This window comes from Delphinus delphis, chromosome 12 (assembly GCF_949987515.2).
Source record: "Delphinus delphis chromosome 12, mDelDel1.2, whole genome shotgun sequence".
Lineage (NCBI taxonomy): Eukaryota > Metazoa > Chordata > Mammalia > Artiodactyla > Delphinidae > Delphinus > Delphinus delphis.
The window spans coordinates 16306081-16322082 of NC_082694.2; the positions used below are offsets into that span (position 1 = coordinate 16306081).

Genomic DNA, 16002 nt, shown 5'->3' on the forward strand with positions numbered 1-16002 from the left:
TCTAAGATTTACTGTGGGCAGAGAATATTTGTCATCTTTTTGAAATACGTGTCTTTTTCAGAACATGGTTAATTCTTATAAATGTTCCTTATGTACTTAAGATCTTGCATTTGTTCTATTTGTTGAGTGTAAAGAGCAAGGTTGTTAATTTCATTAATTCATTGTCGAAATATTTTATATCCTTACCAATTTTGCAAATCTTATGTGCTTCACAGTAGTTATCATTATAGATGTGTTAAAAATTTCCACATTAATGTTGATTTACCAGTTTCTCCTTGTATCAATTTCTCCAGTTGTTGCTTTACATATTTCAAGCTTTGTTAGTTGTTTACAATTGGTGTTTCTTCTTTGTGTTTTTTTTTCTTGTATATCATATATTCCCCTCTTTATCTCTAATATGTATATATCTTTCCTCAAACTTGATTTCGTGATATGCATTGGAACTGTTAACAGCTTTCTTTTGGTTAGTATTTGCATAGTATATCTTTTGCATCTCTTTATTTTCTATCTTCCTGTGCTGTTTTTGTGTTGCATTTACATTTTCTAAGTAGTATAGAATTGAATGTTGTTTTGAAAATCCAGTTTGATTTTCTTTATCTTTTCACAGGTGAGATATTTACTCTTATTTAGGTATCGGTTGGCCAAAAAGTTGGTTCGGGTTTTCATAACATGGAAAACCCGAATGAACTTTTTGGCCAACTAAATATTTGGATTAATTTCTACTCTTTCGTTTGACTTTTTGATTTACTATGTTTTATCTTTGAATTTTTTTCTTCTTCTCTCCTATCTAATGTTGGATTAAAATTTGCATTGTATATTCTTTTGTCCCTCTGCTGGCTTGGAAGCTATACATTATATATTATTTCAGTATTTTCCCTTAAAATTTCAACATACTCATTCAGCTACAAATTTTCCTACAGCAATATAGAGCTATTCTGTACTTCTTTTTTCCTCCTGAATACATCAGGAACTTAGCACGCATTAACTACTATTAACACCCCTCTCGATTCTCTGATTGCTGTCTTGAATTGTTTTACCTTTAATAATTCCTATGAAATATTTAAGACATAAAAAAGTTATAAAGTTAATATTTACAATAAGTATCCAAGTACCCGCAACCCAGCTTAAGAAGTAAAACATTATCTACATGATATAAGTCTGCAGCGTGTCCCTCCCTGTTCACTTCTTTCATTACCCAAACTTCACCTCCCAAGGTCACTACTATCCTGGTTTTAGTATAACTTCCCTATTTTTCTTTATACTGTTATTGAAAAAATATGACTTCCTAAACAATGTATAATATATATGTTTAAAAATTTTATACATTATATCAAACTTCTCCAATATTCTATAGTTTCTGTGCAACTTAAATCTTTTGCTCAATATTAGTTTGTGTGACCCATCCATATTGATATATGTAGTCATAGTTATTCATTTTCATGGCTATAGTGTATTGTATTTAATTTTATGAATAAACCACAATTTATATAATCATTTTTCTAGGTGGGCAATTTGGTTGTTTCCAGTGCTTTTTTTTTTGGTATTATAAACGTTTCTCCAAATGTTCTTGAACATGGCTTCTTGCATGCCTGTGACTGATTTTGTTGGAACACGCAAATTCAGTAGTGAATTGTTGGGATATGGGGAATGCTACCTTCAACTTTAATATACTGCTAATAATTCTTCAAAGTGATTTTAACCAATTTTTTACTCCCTCTTGCAATATGAATGTTTCTACAGCTCCCTATCTTTGCCAACATTTTGCTAATTTGATGAGTATGAAATGACATCTTCTAATGGTTTGAATTTGTTGTTTCCTAATTACTTGTGAGGTTGGACATCTTTTCATATGCTTATCAGGATTTAGATTTCCTTTCTGAGAATTTCCCTTTCACATTTTTTGTCTTTATTCCTATCAAACTGTTTTCTTTTTCTTATTAATTCACAACAGCTCTTAAAAGTTCTGTATACTAATTCTTTGATAGGACTTCAGAATCAAAGGCAAATGTGTAAGACCATTTGATGGTCAATTTTATGTGTCAACTTAACCGGGTCACATGGTGCCCAGACATTAGGTCAAACATTATTCTGAATGAGTCTGTGGGGGTGCTTCTGGGTGAGATTAATATTTGAATCAGTAAACTGAGTAAAGCAGATTGCCCTCCTTAATGTGGATAGGCCCCATCCAATCAATGGAAGACCTGAATAGGACAAAAAGGCTGAGTAAGAGGGAAATCCTTTTGCCTGACTGTTTGAGCTGGGTCATTGCTTTTTTTCTGGCCTTTGGATTCAGATAAAAACACTGGCTTTTCTTGGGTCTTGAGCTTACTAGCTTTCAGACTGGGACTTATTACTCCTGGCTTTCAAGCCTCTGGACTTGGACTAGAACTACACATCATTTCTCCTGGGTTTCTATCTTGCTGACTGCAGATTTTGGGTCTTATCAGTCTCCATAATCATGTAAACCAGTTTCTTATTTTACATACATAATATATATACACATATATAGGATAAAATATAGATAGGGTATTATATACATATTATATTTTTATACATCCCATTGGTTCTGTTTCTCTGGAGAAGCCTGACTAATATAGATTATGAACTTCAAAGAACAGATGGGATCCATCATCTTGTAATTGCCAGTCCAGGGACCAGGCCAGACCAGCCACTCCATGCAAGGGCCTGTCAGAGCTGGAGATGACTTCCTAGATATGAGACCCCCTACTCGCCTCTGACACTCTGTGGTCTTGTGCACTTTCCTACCCATCAGGACACCATCTTGGGGAGGAGTGGGGGAAGAAGGAGTCAGGAAGACTGAGCTTTCATGAGAAAGAAGCCAAATCAACTTACCCTGGAGACATTTAAACCAGAAGAAAATATAATATTGTAAATTCACAAGTTTAAACTTTCCCCTTCCTCTCTTAACCAGCAGAGTAGAAGCTCAGGAGAAAGATGAGATTAATAATACAACATAAAGAGCTATGGAATTTTTTGCACATTTGAGCATAAGGAATAAACTACAATCCTTTTACAGTTACATTAAAATTGTCTTAAATAACTAATCACTATTGCATTAGATTATTATACTTCAACATTTTAAACAATCTCCCCTTTGCTCAAATGAAGTTTACATCTGATCTTATGATATTTAACACCATTTAACAACATGCATAGCTAAATATTAAAGTGTCTTAATTTATTTAGTAAGGAATACCTGAATTAGGAATTTACACTCCACAAAGGGAAGAAAAAAGGCAAATTTTAACAAGGAGATGTTCATATGAATTATTAAAACTGCACAATATGACCTTACCGTTCTGAATACCCGCTGTCCCGGGCAAACCTCTGAAATGCACCCATGGGATCTGAGCCTGTGCTTAAGATAAATACCAGGGGAGTTTTGTATGACATGTCTTGATACAGAGAGGGCAGGTCCATGGGTGGTGTCTCTACAAAGGATTTCCCAAGAGTTTCTATTACAAAGTCTGTAAGAGCAAAAACCACCTGAAAATTGAAAGGAAAAACATTACAAAAATACTGGATGAGGTTCCAATTCAACAATGTATCAGAAATTCTAGCCAGACCTATTAGGCAGGATAAAGAAATAAGGAATTCAAATCAGAAAGGAAGAAGTAAAAATGTCACTATTTGCAGATGATAAGATCTTATACGGTTGACCTTTGAACAACATGAGTTTGAACTGCACAGGTTCACTTATACGGTGGATTTTTTCCAATAGAAATGTACTATAGTACTACACAATCCATGGTTGGTTGAATCCTCAGATGAGCAACCACAGATACAGAGGGCTGACTGTAAAGTTATATGTAGATTTTCTATTGTGCAGAGGGCCAGTGCCCCAACCTCTGCATTGTTCAAGGGTCATCTGTGTATAGATAATCCTAAAGACTTCACCAAAAAACCGTTAGACCTAATAAATGAATTAAGTAAAGTTGCAGGATACAAAATCAACATACAAAATCAGTTGTGTTTATACACACTACAGTGAAATATCTGAAAGAGAAATAAAGAAAACTATCTTAAATCAGAAAGGAAAAAACAAATACCGTATATTAATGCGTATATGTGGAATCTAGATAAATGGTATAGGTGATTTTATTTGCAAAACAGAAATAGAGACACTGATGTAGCGAACAAATGTATGGACACCAAGGGGGGAAAGGGAGCAGGTGGGATGAATTGGGAGACTGGGATTGACATATATACACTATTGATACTATATATAAAATATATAACTAATGAGAACCTACTGTATAGCTCAGGGAACTCTATTCACTGCTCTGTGGTGACCTAAATGGGAAGGAAATCCAAAAAAGAGGGGATATATGTATATGTATAACTGATTCACTTTGCTGTACAGTAGAAACTAACACAACATTGTAAAGCAACTATACTCCAATAAAAATTAATTATAAAAAATAAAATAAAAAATAAATTAAAAAAAGAAAACTATCCACTTCCAATAGCATCAAAAACAATAAAATACTTAGGAATAAATTTAACCAAGGAAGTGAAAGATTTGTACACTGACAAGACATTGATAAAAGAAATTGAAGAAGACATAAACAAATGGAAAGATATCCTGTGTTTGTGGATTGTAAGAATTAATATTGTTAAAATGTCCATACTACCCAAAGCCATCTATAGATTCAATGCAATCCCTATCAAAATTCCATTGATGTTTTTCACAGAAATAGAAAAAAATTCCTAAATTTACATGGAACCACAAATGACCTGAAATTGCCAAAGCAATCCTGAGAAAGAAGATCAAAGCTGGAGGCAGGACACTTCCTGAATTCAAATTATATTCCAAAGGTGTAGTAATCAAAACAGTATGGTACCGACAAGAAAACAGACACGTAGATGAATGGAACACAACTGAGAGCCCAGAAATAAACCCACACATATATGGTCTACTACTAATATTTGACAAGAAAGCCAAGAATAATCAATGGGGAAAGAATAGTCTCTTCAATAACTGGTGTTGGACAAACTGGACATTCACATGGCAAAGAATGAAATTGGACCGCTATCTTACACCACTCATAAAAATCAACTCAAGATGAATTAAATATTTAAATATAAGACCCAAATCCATAAAACTTCTAGAAGAAAACAGAGGGGAAAATTTCCTTGACATAGTTTTAGCAACGAGTTTTTGGATATGACGCCAAAAGCACAAGCAATGAAAACAAAAATAAACAAGGGACTATACAAAACTAAAAAGCTCCTGCACAGCAAAAGAAGTAACCAACAAAATAAGAAGGCAACCTATGGAATGGGAGAAGGTATCTTAAAACCATACATCTGATAAGGTGTTAAAATCCAAAATATGTAAGAAACTCATGCAACTTAATAGCAAAACCAAACAATCTGGTTAAAAAATGGGCAAAGGATCTAAATAGGCATTTTTCCAAAGGAGATAAACAAATGGCCAACAGGTACATAAAAAGGTGCTCAACATCACTAATTATCAGGGAAATGCAAATCAAAACTACAATGAGCTATCACCTCACACCTGTTAGAATTGCTGTTAACAAAAAGACAAGAGATAAGTAGTGTTGGTGAATAAAAGGGAACCCTTTTGCATTGTTGGCAGGAATGTAAATTGGTGTAGCCCCTATGGCAAACAGAATGGAGGTTCCTTAACAAATTAAAAATATAGCTACCAGATGATCCAGTAATCCCACTTCTGGGTATTTATTTGAATGAAATGAACTCACTACCTTGAAGAGATATCTGCACCCCCATATTCATTGCAGCCTTATTCACAATAGCCAAGACATGAAAACAATCTAAATATGCATCCACAGATTAATGGGTAAAGACATTTGGTAAATATATACAATGGAATATCTTGCCATTTGTGATAGCAAAGATGGACCTCGAGGACATTATGTTAAGTGAAATAAATTAGAGAAAGATAAACACTGTATGGTATCACTTACATGTGGAATCTAACAGAGCTGAACTCATAGAAACAGAGAGTAGAATGCTGGTTGCCAGGGTATTGGGAGGGGGGAGAAATGGGGAGATGTTTCAAAGGGTACAAACTTCCACTTATAAGATGAATAAGTAGTAGCATTCGAATGTATAGCATGGTGACTCCAGTTAACAATATTATATATTTAAAAGTTAAGAGATTAATTCTGAAATGTTCTCACCACACACACACACACACACACACACACACACACACACACACGGTAATTATGTGAGGTGATGGATGTGTTAATTAACCATATTGTGGTAATCATTTTGCAATATATGTATGTATCAAATCATCATGTTTTACACCTCTTAAACAATGTTACTTGTTAGTTATATCTCAGTAAATCTGGAAAAAAACAATATAGCTCAGGCAATGTAAATTAAAAAAAATGTCTCTTTAGGTAACAATTCTATCATTCTAATATATTTTTATAAAAGGAAAATTATAAAGTAACATTTCCCCCCTCCAGAAACAAATTTAATAAAATAATGTAACACTCTTGAGAGACACTCAACATAACAGAAATAGAGGGGAAATTCCTCAACCTGTTAAGAGGTATCAATGAAAACCCCACAGCTAACATCATACTTAATGGTGAAAACTGAATGCTTTTCCTCCTAAGATAGGTACAAGGCAAGTACATCCACTGCCATTACTTCTCTTCAACATTGTCCTGGATGTTCTAACTAGGGCAAATAGTTAAGAAAATAAAATAAAAGATATCTAGATTGGGAAGGAAGAAGTAAAACCATCTCTATTTGCAGATGACAAGATCTTGTATATAGAAAATGCTATGAAACACAGTAAAAGTCTGTTAGAATAAACAAGTTCAGCAGGTTTGCAGTATACAAAAATATACAGCAATCAACTATTTCTCTACAGTAGCAGTGAGAAAACCAACAATGAAATTAAGAATGCAATTCCACTTACAATAGCAACAGAAAGAACAAAATATTTAGAAGTAAATTTAACAAGAGAAATGCAAAACTTAGTCTCTGAGAACTATAAAACATTGTTGGAATAAATTAAAGAAGATCTAAATAAATGGAAAAACACCCCATGTACATGGATTGGAAGACTTAATGTTAAGATGCAAATACTCCCTAAATTGATCTACAGAGTCCAATCAAAATTCTGATTGGTTTCTTTTCAGAAATTTCCAAGCTGATCCTAAATTCATATGGAAACTCAAGGGACCCAGAATAGTCAAAATAATCTTGAAAAAGAAGAGCAAAGTTGGAAGACTCACACTTCCCAATTTTAAAACTTGCCACAAAGCTACAATAATCAACACAGTGCAGTCGTGGCATAAGGGTAGACATATAGATCAATGGACTAGAACTGATATATTAGAAATAAACTCTCACAATTATGGCCAATTGATTTTTGGCAAGGGTGTCAAGATCATTCAATGGAGATAGAAGAGTCTTTTAACAAATGATGCTGGGACAACTGGATATTCACATGCAAAAGAATCAAGTTGGCTCCTTACCTAACACTATATAAAAATTAAATCAAAATGGATCAAAGATCTTGATGTAAGAGATAAAGTTTTATAACTCTTAAAAGAAAACATAGGAGTAAATCTTCATGACATTGAATTAGGCAATGGCTTTTTAGATGTGGCATCAAAAGGATGAGTGACAAAAGAAAAACAAATTGGAAATCACCAAAATAAAAATTAAAAAAATTTTGTGTTTCAAAGGACACCATAAAGAAAGTGAAGACAACCACAGAGTGGGAGAACTTTTTTTCTTTCAAATAATGTATCTGTTAAGGAAATTTTATTTAGAATATACAAAGAACTCTTTCAACTCCATAAGAAAAAGACAAATAGTTTTAAAAAATGGCAAAGGATCTGAAGAGACAGTTCTACAAATAGCCAATAAACACAAGAAAATATGCTCACTGTCATTAGACACAAGGACACCTCAAGAAAATTACAGACCAATATCCTTGATGAATAGATGCCAAATCCTCAATGAAATATTAGCGAACAAAGTTCAAAAATACATTAAAAGGATCATACACATAATCAAGTGGGACTTATTCCAGGGATGCAAGGATGGTTCAACATTCGCAAATCAGTCACTGTGATACACCACATTAACAAAATGAAAGATAAAAAACATATAGGCACCTCAATAGATGCAGAAAAAGGCACTTCCCTGGTGGTGTGGTGGTTGAGAGTCCGCCTTCCAATGCAGGGGACGCGAGTTCTATCCCTGGTCAGGGAACTAAGATCCCACATGCTGTGGGGCAACTAAGCCCATGCGTCACAACTACTGAGCCCACACACCACAACTACTGATCCTGTAAGCCACATCTAGAGAGCCCATGTGCCGCAATAACAGAGCCCACGTGCTCTGGAGCCCATGAACCACAACTAGAGAGAAGCCCGTGTGTCACAATGAAGAGCCCTTGCACTGTGACAAAAAATCCTGTGTGATGCAACTAAGACCTGAAGCAGCCATAAATAAATAAATAATAAATATTAAAAAATAGATGCAGAAAAAGCATTTGACAAAATTCAATACACATTTATGATAAAACTTCCGACAAAGTGGGAACATACCTCAACATAATAAAGGCCATATATGACAAGCCCACAGCTAACATCATACTCAGTAGTGAAAAGGTAAAAGCCTTTCCTTTAAGAACAGGAACAAGGCAATGATGCCCACTCTTACTATTTTTATTCAACATAGTATTGGAAGTCCTGGCCAGAGCAATTAAATAAGAAAAAAAAAAAAAGACATCCAAATTGGAAAGGAAGAAATAAAACTGTCACTGTCTGCAGATGACATACTGTCATATATGGAAAACACTAAAGACTCTATCAAGAAACTGTTACAACTAATAAATGAATTCAGTAATATTGCAGGATACAAAATCAAGACACAAAAATCTGTTGTGTTTTTACATACTAATAACAAACTATATGAAAGAGAAAAGAAGAAAGCAATCCCATTTACAATTACATTAAAAAGAATAAAATATCTAGGAATATATTTAACCAAGAGATGAAATACCTGTATATTGAAAACTACAAGACATTAATGATGAAACATTGAAGAAGACACAAATAAGTGGAAAGATATTCTGTGTTCATGGTTGGGAGAATCAATATTGTTAAAATGTTCACAATACCCAAGGCAATTTGCAGATTCAGTGCAATCTCTATCAAAATTCCAACGGCATTTTTCACAGAACTAGAATAAATAATCCTAAAGTTTGTACAGAACTGCAAAAAAACCTCTAATAGCCAAAGCAATCTTGAGAAAGAAGAACAGAGCTGGAGGCATCACACTCCCTGATTTCAAACTATGTTACAAAGCTCAAGTAATTAAAGCAGTATGATATTGGCATAACAACAGACACACAGATCAATGGAACAGAACAAAGAGCCCAGAAATAAACCCAGGCATATATGGTCAGTTAAATTACATCAAACGGGTCAAGAATATAAAATGGGGAAAGGACGGTTTCTTCAATTAATGGTGTTGGGAAAACTAGACAGTCACATGTAAAAGAATGAAACTCAGCCACTATGTTACACTATAAACAAATATTTACTCAAAATGGATTAAAGACTCAAACATAAGACTTGAAGCCATAAAAGTCCTAGAAGAAAACATATGCAGTAAACTCCTTGACACAGGTCTTGGTAATGATTTTTTGAATCTGACACCAAAAGCAAAAACAACAAAAGTCAAAATAAATAATTGGGGCTACATCATACCAAAAAGCTTATGCACTGCAAGAGAAATTATCAACAAAATGAAAAGGCAACATATTGAATAGTAGAAAATATTTGCAAATCTTAGATAAGGGGCTAATATACAAAATATACAAATAACTCATGCACCTCAATAGCAAAAAGCCCCCAAACAATCCAATTAAAAAATAGGCAGAAGATTTGAATAGGCATTTTTCCAAAAAAGACATACAGATGGCCAACAGGTACATGAAAAAGGTGCTCAGCATCATTAATCATCAGGGAAGTGCAAATCAAAACCACAATGAGATATCATTTCATACCTGCTAAAATGACTATTATCAAAAAGACAAGAAATAAGTGTTGGTGAGGATGTTGAGAAAAGGGAACCCTTGGGCACTGTTGGTGGGAATGTAAATTGGTGCAGCCACTATGGAAAACAGTGTCTATGTCTGCAAAAAATTAAAAATAGCACTACTGTATGATCCAGCACTCACAATTCTGGGTCTTTATGCTAAGAAAATGTAAACACTAACTTGAAAAGATATATGCACCCCATGTTAACTACAGCACTTTTTACAATAGCTAGGTCATGGAAACAACCTGTGTCCATCAATGGATAAATGAATAAAGAAAATGTGGTATATATATGTACACACACAATAGAATATTATTCAGGCATGAAAAAGAATGAAATCTTGCCATTTGCAACAACATGAATGGGCCTTGAGGGCATTATACTAAGTGAAATAAGTCAGACAGAGAAAAATAAATATATTACCTCTCTTATATGTGTAGTCTTAAGAACAGCAACAACAACAACAAACTCCTAGATACAGAGAACAGATTGGTGGTTGCCAGAGAGGGGAAAATGGGTGCAGAGGATGAAAAGGTTAAAAAAAAAAAAAAAGTGTGTGTGTGTGTGTGTGTGTGTGTGTGTGTGTGAGAGAGAGAGAGAGAGAGAGAGAAAGAGAACGAACTTCATTTCCTAAGATCGGAATTCTTAACCTAGAATTATAAAATCATATGTAGGAGAGCATTCATGCATTTTCTAAGAAGGCCTGCAACTATCATTATATTCTTCAAAGGGTCCAAGTGAAAAAAAGAATCCCTGCCCTCAGGCTGACCTGCAGCCTGTGGCTGGGAAGGGTGGGCAAGTATCCCTTGTGAAGCCCCTTTGCTTCTATCAAAGCCTAGGTGGTGCCCAAGGGGAGTGACTCCACCCACTTCCGGTTCAGGGCTTGATTCCATTTCCCATTCTATTTATTTCATATTTGCTCCCATGAGCAGCAGCTCTGACCACAGCCTGAAGGCCTGTCTCTGAGCTCTTCTGGGCCCTTCTCCTCTGGGACCCTCTTCTCCCAGTAGGCCCTCCCTCCAGTCCCTGCTAGGCTTCCCCAGCCAGGGTACTACTCCACGTCTAGCTGCTGCTCACCCCTTACCTCCCCACCAAATTGGATGTTGGTTTGACACAGGAAATGATTTATATAAGAAGTTGAGAATATCACCCCTTCAAAGAGATTCTCCTTGGTTCCCACCCTAAACTAGCTTTCACTCTATTACTTTTACTGAAACTTCCCATTCATGTCCTTCCAAGAACTTTTTGCAAATGGAAAATATTTTATTCTTTTTTTCCCCCTCTCTCTCACTAGAATGTGAGCCCATGGGAATATGGACTTTGAATTTTTTCTTTTTCACAATTGTAGCCTCAGTGCCTAGAATACAATAATTACTTACCAAGGTAATTGTTAAATGTTCTATGAACAGAAGCTAAGAGAAAGTTACCAGTCTTCAAATATTGGAAGGTGACTCTCAGGTCTTTCCTGAGTCTGGTCTTCTCTGGACCAGAGAAATGGGAATGCTGGCTGGGAGACAAGGCCTCACAGCAGGTGGGATCTTGCATGGACATAGCCGACCAGCATCTCTTCTCCAGGAAATCTTCCAGTAGTCATATTTTTACTGTATGATGCAATTTCCCTATCCATAGCTGACTGGACCAGGGGTAAAACTTAAGTCAAGCTGGACCAATCAGAATCTCTCTCTTAAGAATTTGAAACTAGAGGAACAGTTTATAGTTGAGAGCTGAGTGCTGATAATTGCAATACTACAGAACTATGTTCATTGAACTGCCCAGATTATTACTCTTCCTGAAGCGTGATTAATTGGCTTTTCCTTGAAAGAGGAAATGAGCTACCCCCCAGTATCTTTTAATTTTAATAAATCATTTTTTTCTTAAACTTATTAAGTTTACTCTCTATGGTTGTAACCTAAAGAACCTAAGCTCATACACAGAGACACAGAACCTGAAAAAACAACAATTTCCTATAGTCTAGAATTTTCTAGCACATGTCTTAATCTTTAAAACTCCTTCTTCTTTGGGGCACCTGCCACTTAGTCATCCTTCATTCTTGTCAGCATCCAACCTGGTAGCCACTGTCCCATATTCACTGAAGACTTTCCATCTGCTCATAGCTTTCCTCTCCATTCATGTCTGTTCCAATGATTTATCAACTGTGTCTCACCATCTGGGGTGACACAACCCAGGTTCAGGGTCCATAAGGCCATCCCACACCCTAACACCACAGTTCCTTGACCTCTAACTCTAATGCAGATCATCTCATCACTTCCTCAGTCACCCACACCCATGGCTACCCTCAGGACATTGTCATCACTTAGAACTGCTCATCAGAAATTTTAAGTTCAACTTTGATCACAATCTCTCCCATCCTTCTAGCTGTGCTACTCCTCTAGTCCAACTACATTTGCTTCCAAAGAAACTTTCAAGGTTTTTCCTCTTCTCCCAGTCTGTAAGCTCCTTCTTAGATCTCTCCTCGTTTATAGAACTACTTTTACCAACAGTCTCAATGGCTTTTTATCCTCTATTCATCTATTGTAATTATTGGTAGCCCAGGTTGACCCCACAGCCTTTCAGTGTTCCTACAGAGATGGCAGAAAATCCTACAGCATAGCCTCAATATTTCCCAGCTATGCTTTGGCTTTCTCCAGCGAGTTTTCTTTCTCTCATTTCTCATAGGAACATCCTCCATTCATTCATTCTGTTGATAACTTGCTGTACCGAAACTCTATACTTCTTTGGTTTCCACGTCACTTCTTTCTCCTGGTGTTCTTCTTGCCCCTTTGCCTCTTCCTTCTCATGGGTTCTTCATCCTTTCTCTCTGCCCTTTCAAAGTTGGTGCTTCTCAGGGTTTCATCCTTTGCCCACTTGTCCTCTTATTCTATTATTCCTCTACCATTTTAACAACTCCTGTAGTTTTACTTTCCAACACAATGCTGATGATTCCCCAATCTCTATTTCTAAGCCATATTTCTCTCTAGAGTTTTTTTTTTTTTTTTTTTTTTTTTTTTTGTGGTACGTGGGCCTCTCACTGTTGTGGCCTCTCCTGTTGCAGAGCACAGGGTCCAGACGCGCAGGCTCAGCGGCCATGGCTCACGGGCCCAGCCGCTCCACGGCATGTGGGATCTTCCCAGATCAGGGCACGAACCCACATCCCCTGCATAAGCAGGTGGACTCTCAACCACTGCACCACCAGGGAAGCCCTCTCTCTAGAGTTTTATAACCAGATATTAATTGGTCTCCATACTACTATACACTCTGATACTGGTGGACACTGCAGACTCAGTGACATCTTTCTCTGACATGTTTTTCCTTTCACATTTGCTTAGTTGTTGATACAACCATCCCCTTTGGCACCCATGCAGAAACTAGGAGCAACACAGTTGCCCCATCTCCACATTCCCCTCCATCTTTTTAATCTACTACCTCTATCCTAATTCAGTTTGCCATAACTTAAAAAAAAATTTTTATTGGAGCATAGTTGATTTACAATGTTGTGTTAGTTTCAGGTGTACAGCAAAGTGCTATATATATATATATATATACACCTATCTCTCTCTCTATATATCCATTCTTTTTCAGATTCTTTTCTCATATAGGTTATTACAGAATATTGAGTAGAGTTCCCTGTGCTATACAGCAGGTCCTCTTTGGTAACCATAAGTTTGATTTCAAGATATGTGAGTTTTTCTGTTTTGTAAATAAGTTCATTTGTATCATTTTTTAAATTAGATTCCACATATAAGCAATATCATATGATATTTGTCTTTGTCTGATCTCACTTAGTATGATAATCTCTAGGTCTATCCATCTTGCTGCAAATGGCATTATTTTGTTCTTTTTTTATGCAGACTGCTGTAATTTCTTATATAAACTACATCAACCATCTTCAAACTGGTCTTGGTAACTATGGTGTTTTTCTCTTCAAATGCCTTCTTCCCATTGCTGCCAAGATCTGAAAGGCCCATCAATCCCCTGCTAATGCTGTCCAGCAGATCCCTGCCCTCTCTAGCAGAGAGCACAAGTTTCCCATGGCACACACCAGGGAAGGCCCACCAGGTTCCTGGCTGGCTCTCCAACCTTATCTTTCATCATTTTCTGTATAAAACATTATGTTCTATTAATAACAAAGTCTCTATTTCTTATTAATAACACAGAGTCACAAACCACCTCCCAAACTTGGCCATTGCTACTCTCTAAACAAATCTACTTCAGTCCATGAATCATAACTGGCTGGTGAGCTTTAGTAGAAGTAATTATAACACAGTTCTTTAATGAAAAAATCTCCTACCTTTTCTTCTTTACAGCATTTAATAAGAATTAGCTTATGGAAATAACTTAATTCTGGACACCAAAAATTATGGTTTGTGGGCACCCTTTCTGTTGTCATGAGTTGATCATCCTCCTTTATTTTAGAATAGGCTTCCCATTCAGGTGGGTTAAGATAAGTCTCAAAAGATCCTGGAAACACAATTTAAAAATATGCTTTAATTAAAGTTGCTTTGACTTTGATATTAAATAAATATATTTGGTAATTAAAAAATCTCTACATTTACCATTAGCTTTTTACATTACCACAAATGTAAATATATTTAATCTCCCCCTACCCAACCTAATTAAAAAATAGTGAATTTAAAATTGGATCAGAAAACGAATTCAAACCACTTAACAAAAGGCAAAGCTAAAACAAATGACAGAGAAGTTAAAAATAAAAGGATGCATAGAGATATATCAATCATATGTGAGCAAAAACAAACACCTGCCATGATAAGAGTAACACTGGATATCTTAAAATTCAAGGCAAATATAATTAAATGGGATGAAATTGTTCAAGTTATATTAATTAAAATACAAACCCGATAATAAAAACACAATAAAATAAACCTATATGTGTCAGACAATAGCATAAAAATACATCAAACCATCACTGCTGAAGGCAGAAGAAAAAGCAGAAAAACATATTAATGATAGGAAATAACACAACTGTCAGTCTGTGACAGATAAAGCAAATTAAAAATTCTGGTATAAATAATTTTTACCATATAAATAATATATGAATTGACATCGCTACAACTTTATGCCCTAATAAACAGAACACATTGCCCTCAACCCCCCTGGAATATTTATAAGAAATGGGCTTGCATCTCACATGAGGCTTAGGATTCTAGTTAGCCCTTACTCTGGTTATAACATGTAGTAAGAATTAGCATTGAAATTCCTGCAGAGTGAGAGGGCAGACAGCAGAAGCAAGAAGAACTACAGTTCTGCAGCATGTGGAACAAAACCCACATTCACAGAAAGACAGACAAAATGAAAAGGCAGAGGACTGTGTACCAGCTGAAGGAACAAGATAAAACCCCAGAAAAACAACTAAATTAAGTGGAGATAGGCAACCCTCCAGAAAAAGAATTCAGAATAATGATAGTGAAGATGATGCAGGACCTTGGAACAAGAATGAAGGCAAAGATCGAGAAGATGCAAGAAATGTTTAACAAAGGCCTTGAAGAATTAAAGAACAAATAAACAGAGATGAACAATACAATAACTGAAGTGAAAAATACACTAGTAGGAATCAATAGAAGAATAACTGAGGCAGAAGAACAGATAAGTGACTTGGAAGACAGAAAGGTGGAATTGACTGCTGTGGAATGAATAAAGAAGAGAATGAAAAGAAATGAAGACAGCCTAAGAGACCACTGGGATAACATTAAACATATGAACATTCGCATTATAGGGATCCCAGAAGGAGAAGAGAGAGAAAAAGGACCCAAGAAAATATTTGAAGAGATTATAGTCAAAAACGTTCTTAACATGGGAAAGGAAATAGCCACCAAAGTCCAGGAAGTGCAGAGAGTCCCAGGCAGGATAAACCCAAGGAGAAACGTGCCGAGACACATAGTAATCAAACTGATA

General features: G+C 35.7%; 1 protein-coding gene across 1 annotated transcript in view; it reads right to left on the reverse strand.

Annotated features, from left to right (window-relative positions):
- The window catches only part of DNAH6 (dynein axonemal heavy chain 6), a 289189-nt gene that overhangs the window by 40894 nt on the left and 232293 nt on the right, over positions 1 to 16002 (reverse strand). Inside the window, exons 62-63 of the mRNA XM_060027729.1 lie at positions 14381 to 14550; positions 3317 to 3507 (exon numbers count right to left, since the gene is read on the reverse strand). Of these exons, the coding sequence (XP_059883712.1) occupies positions 3317 to 3507; positions 14381 to 14550 (361 nt within the window). The remainder of the gene's footprint in view (positions 1 to 3316; positions 3508 to 14380; positions 14551 to 16002) is intronic.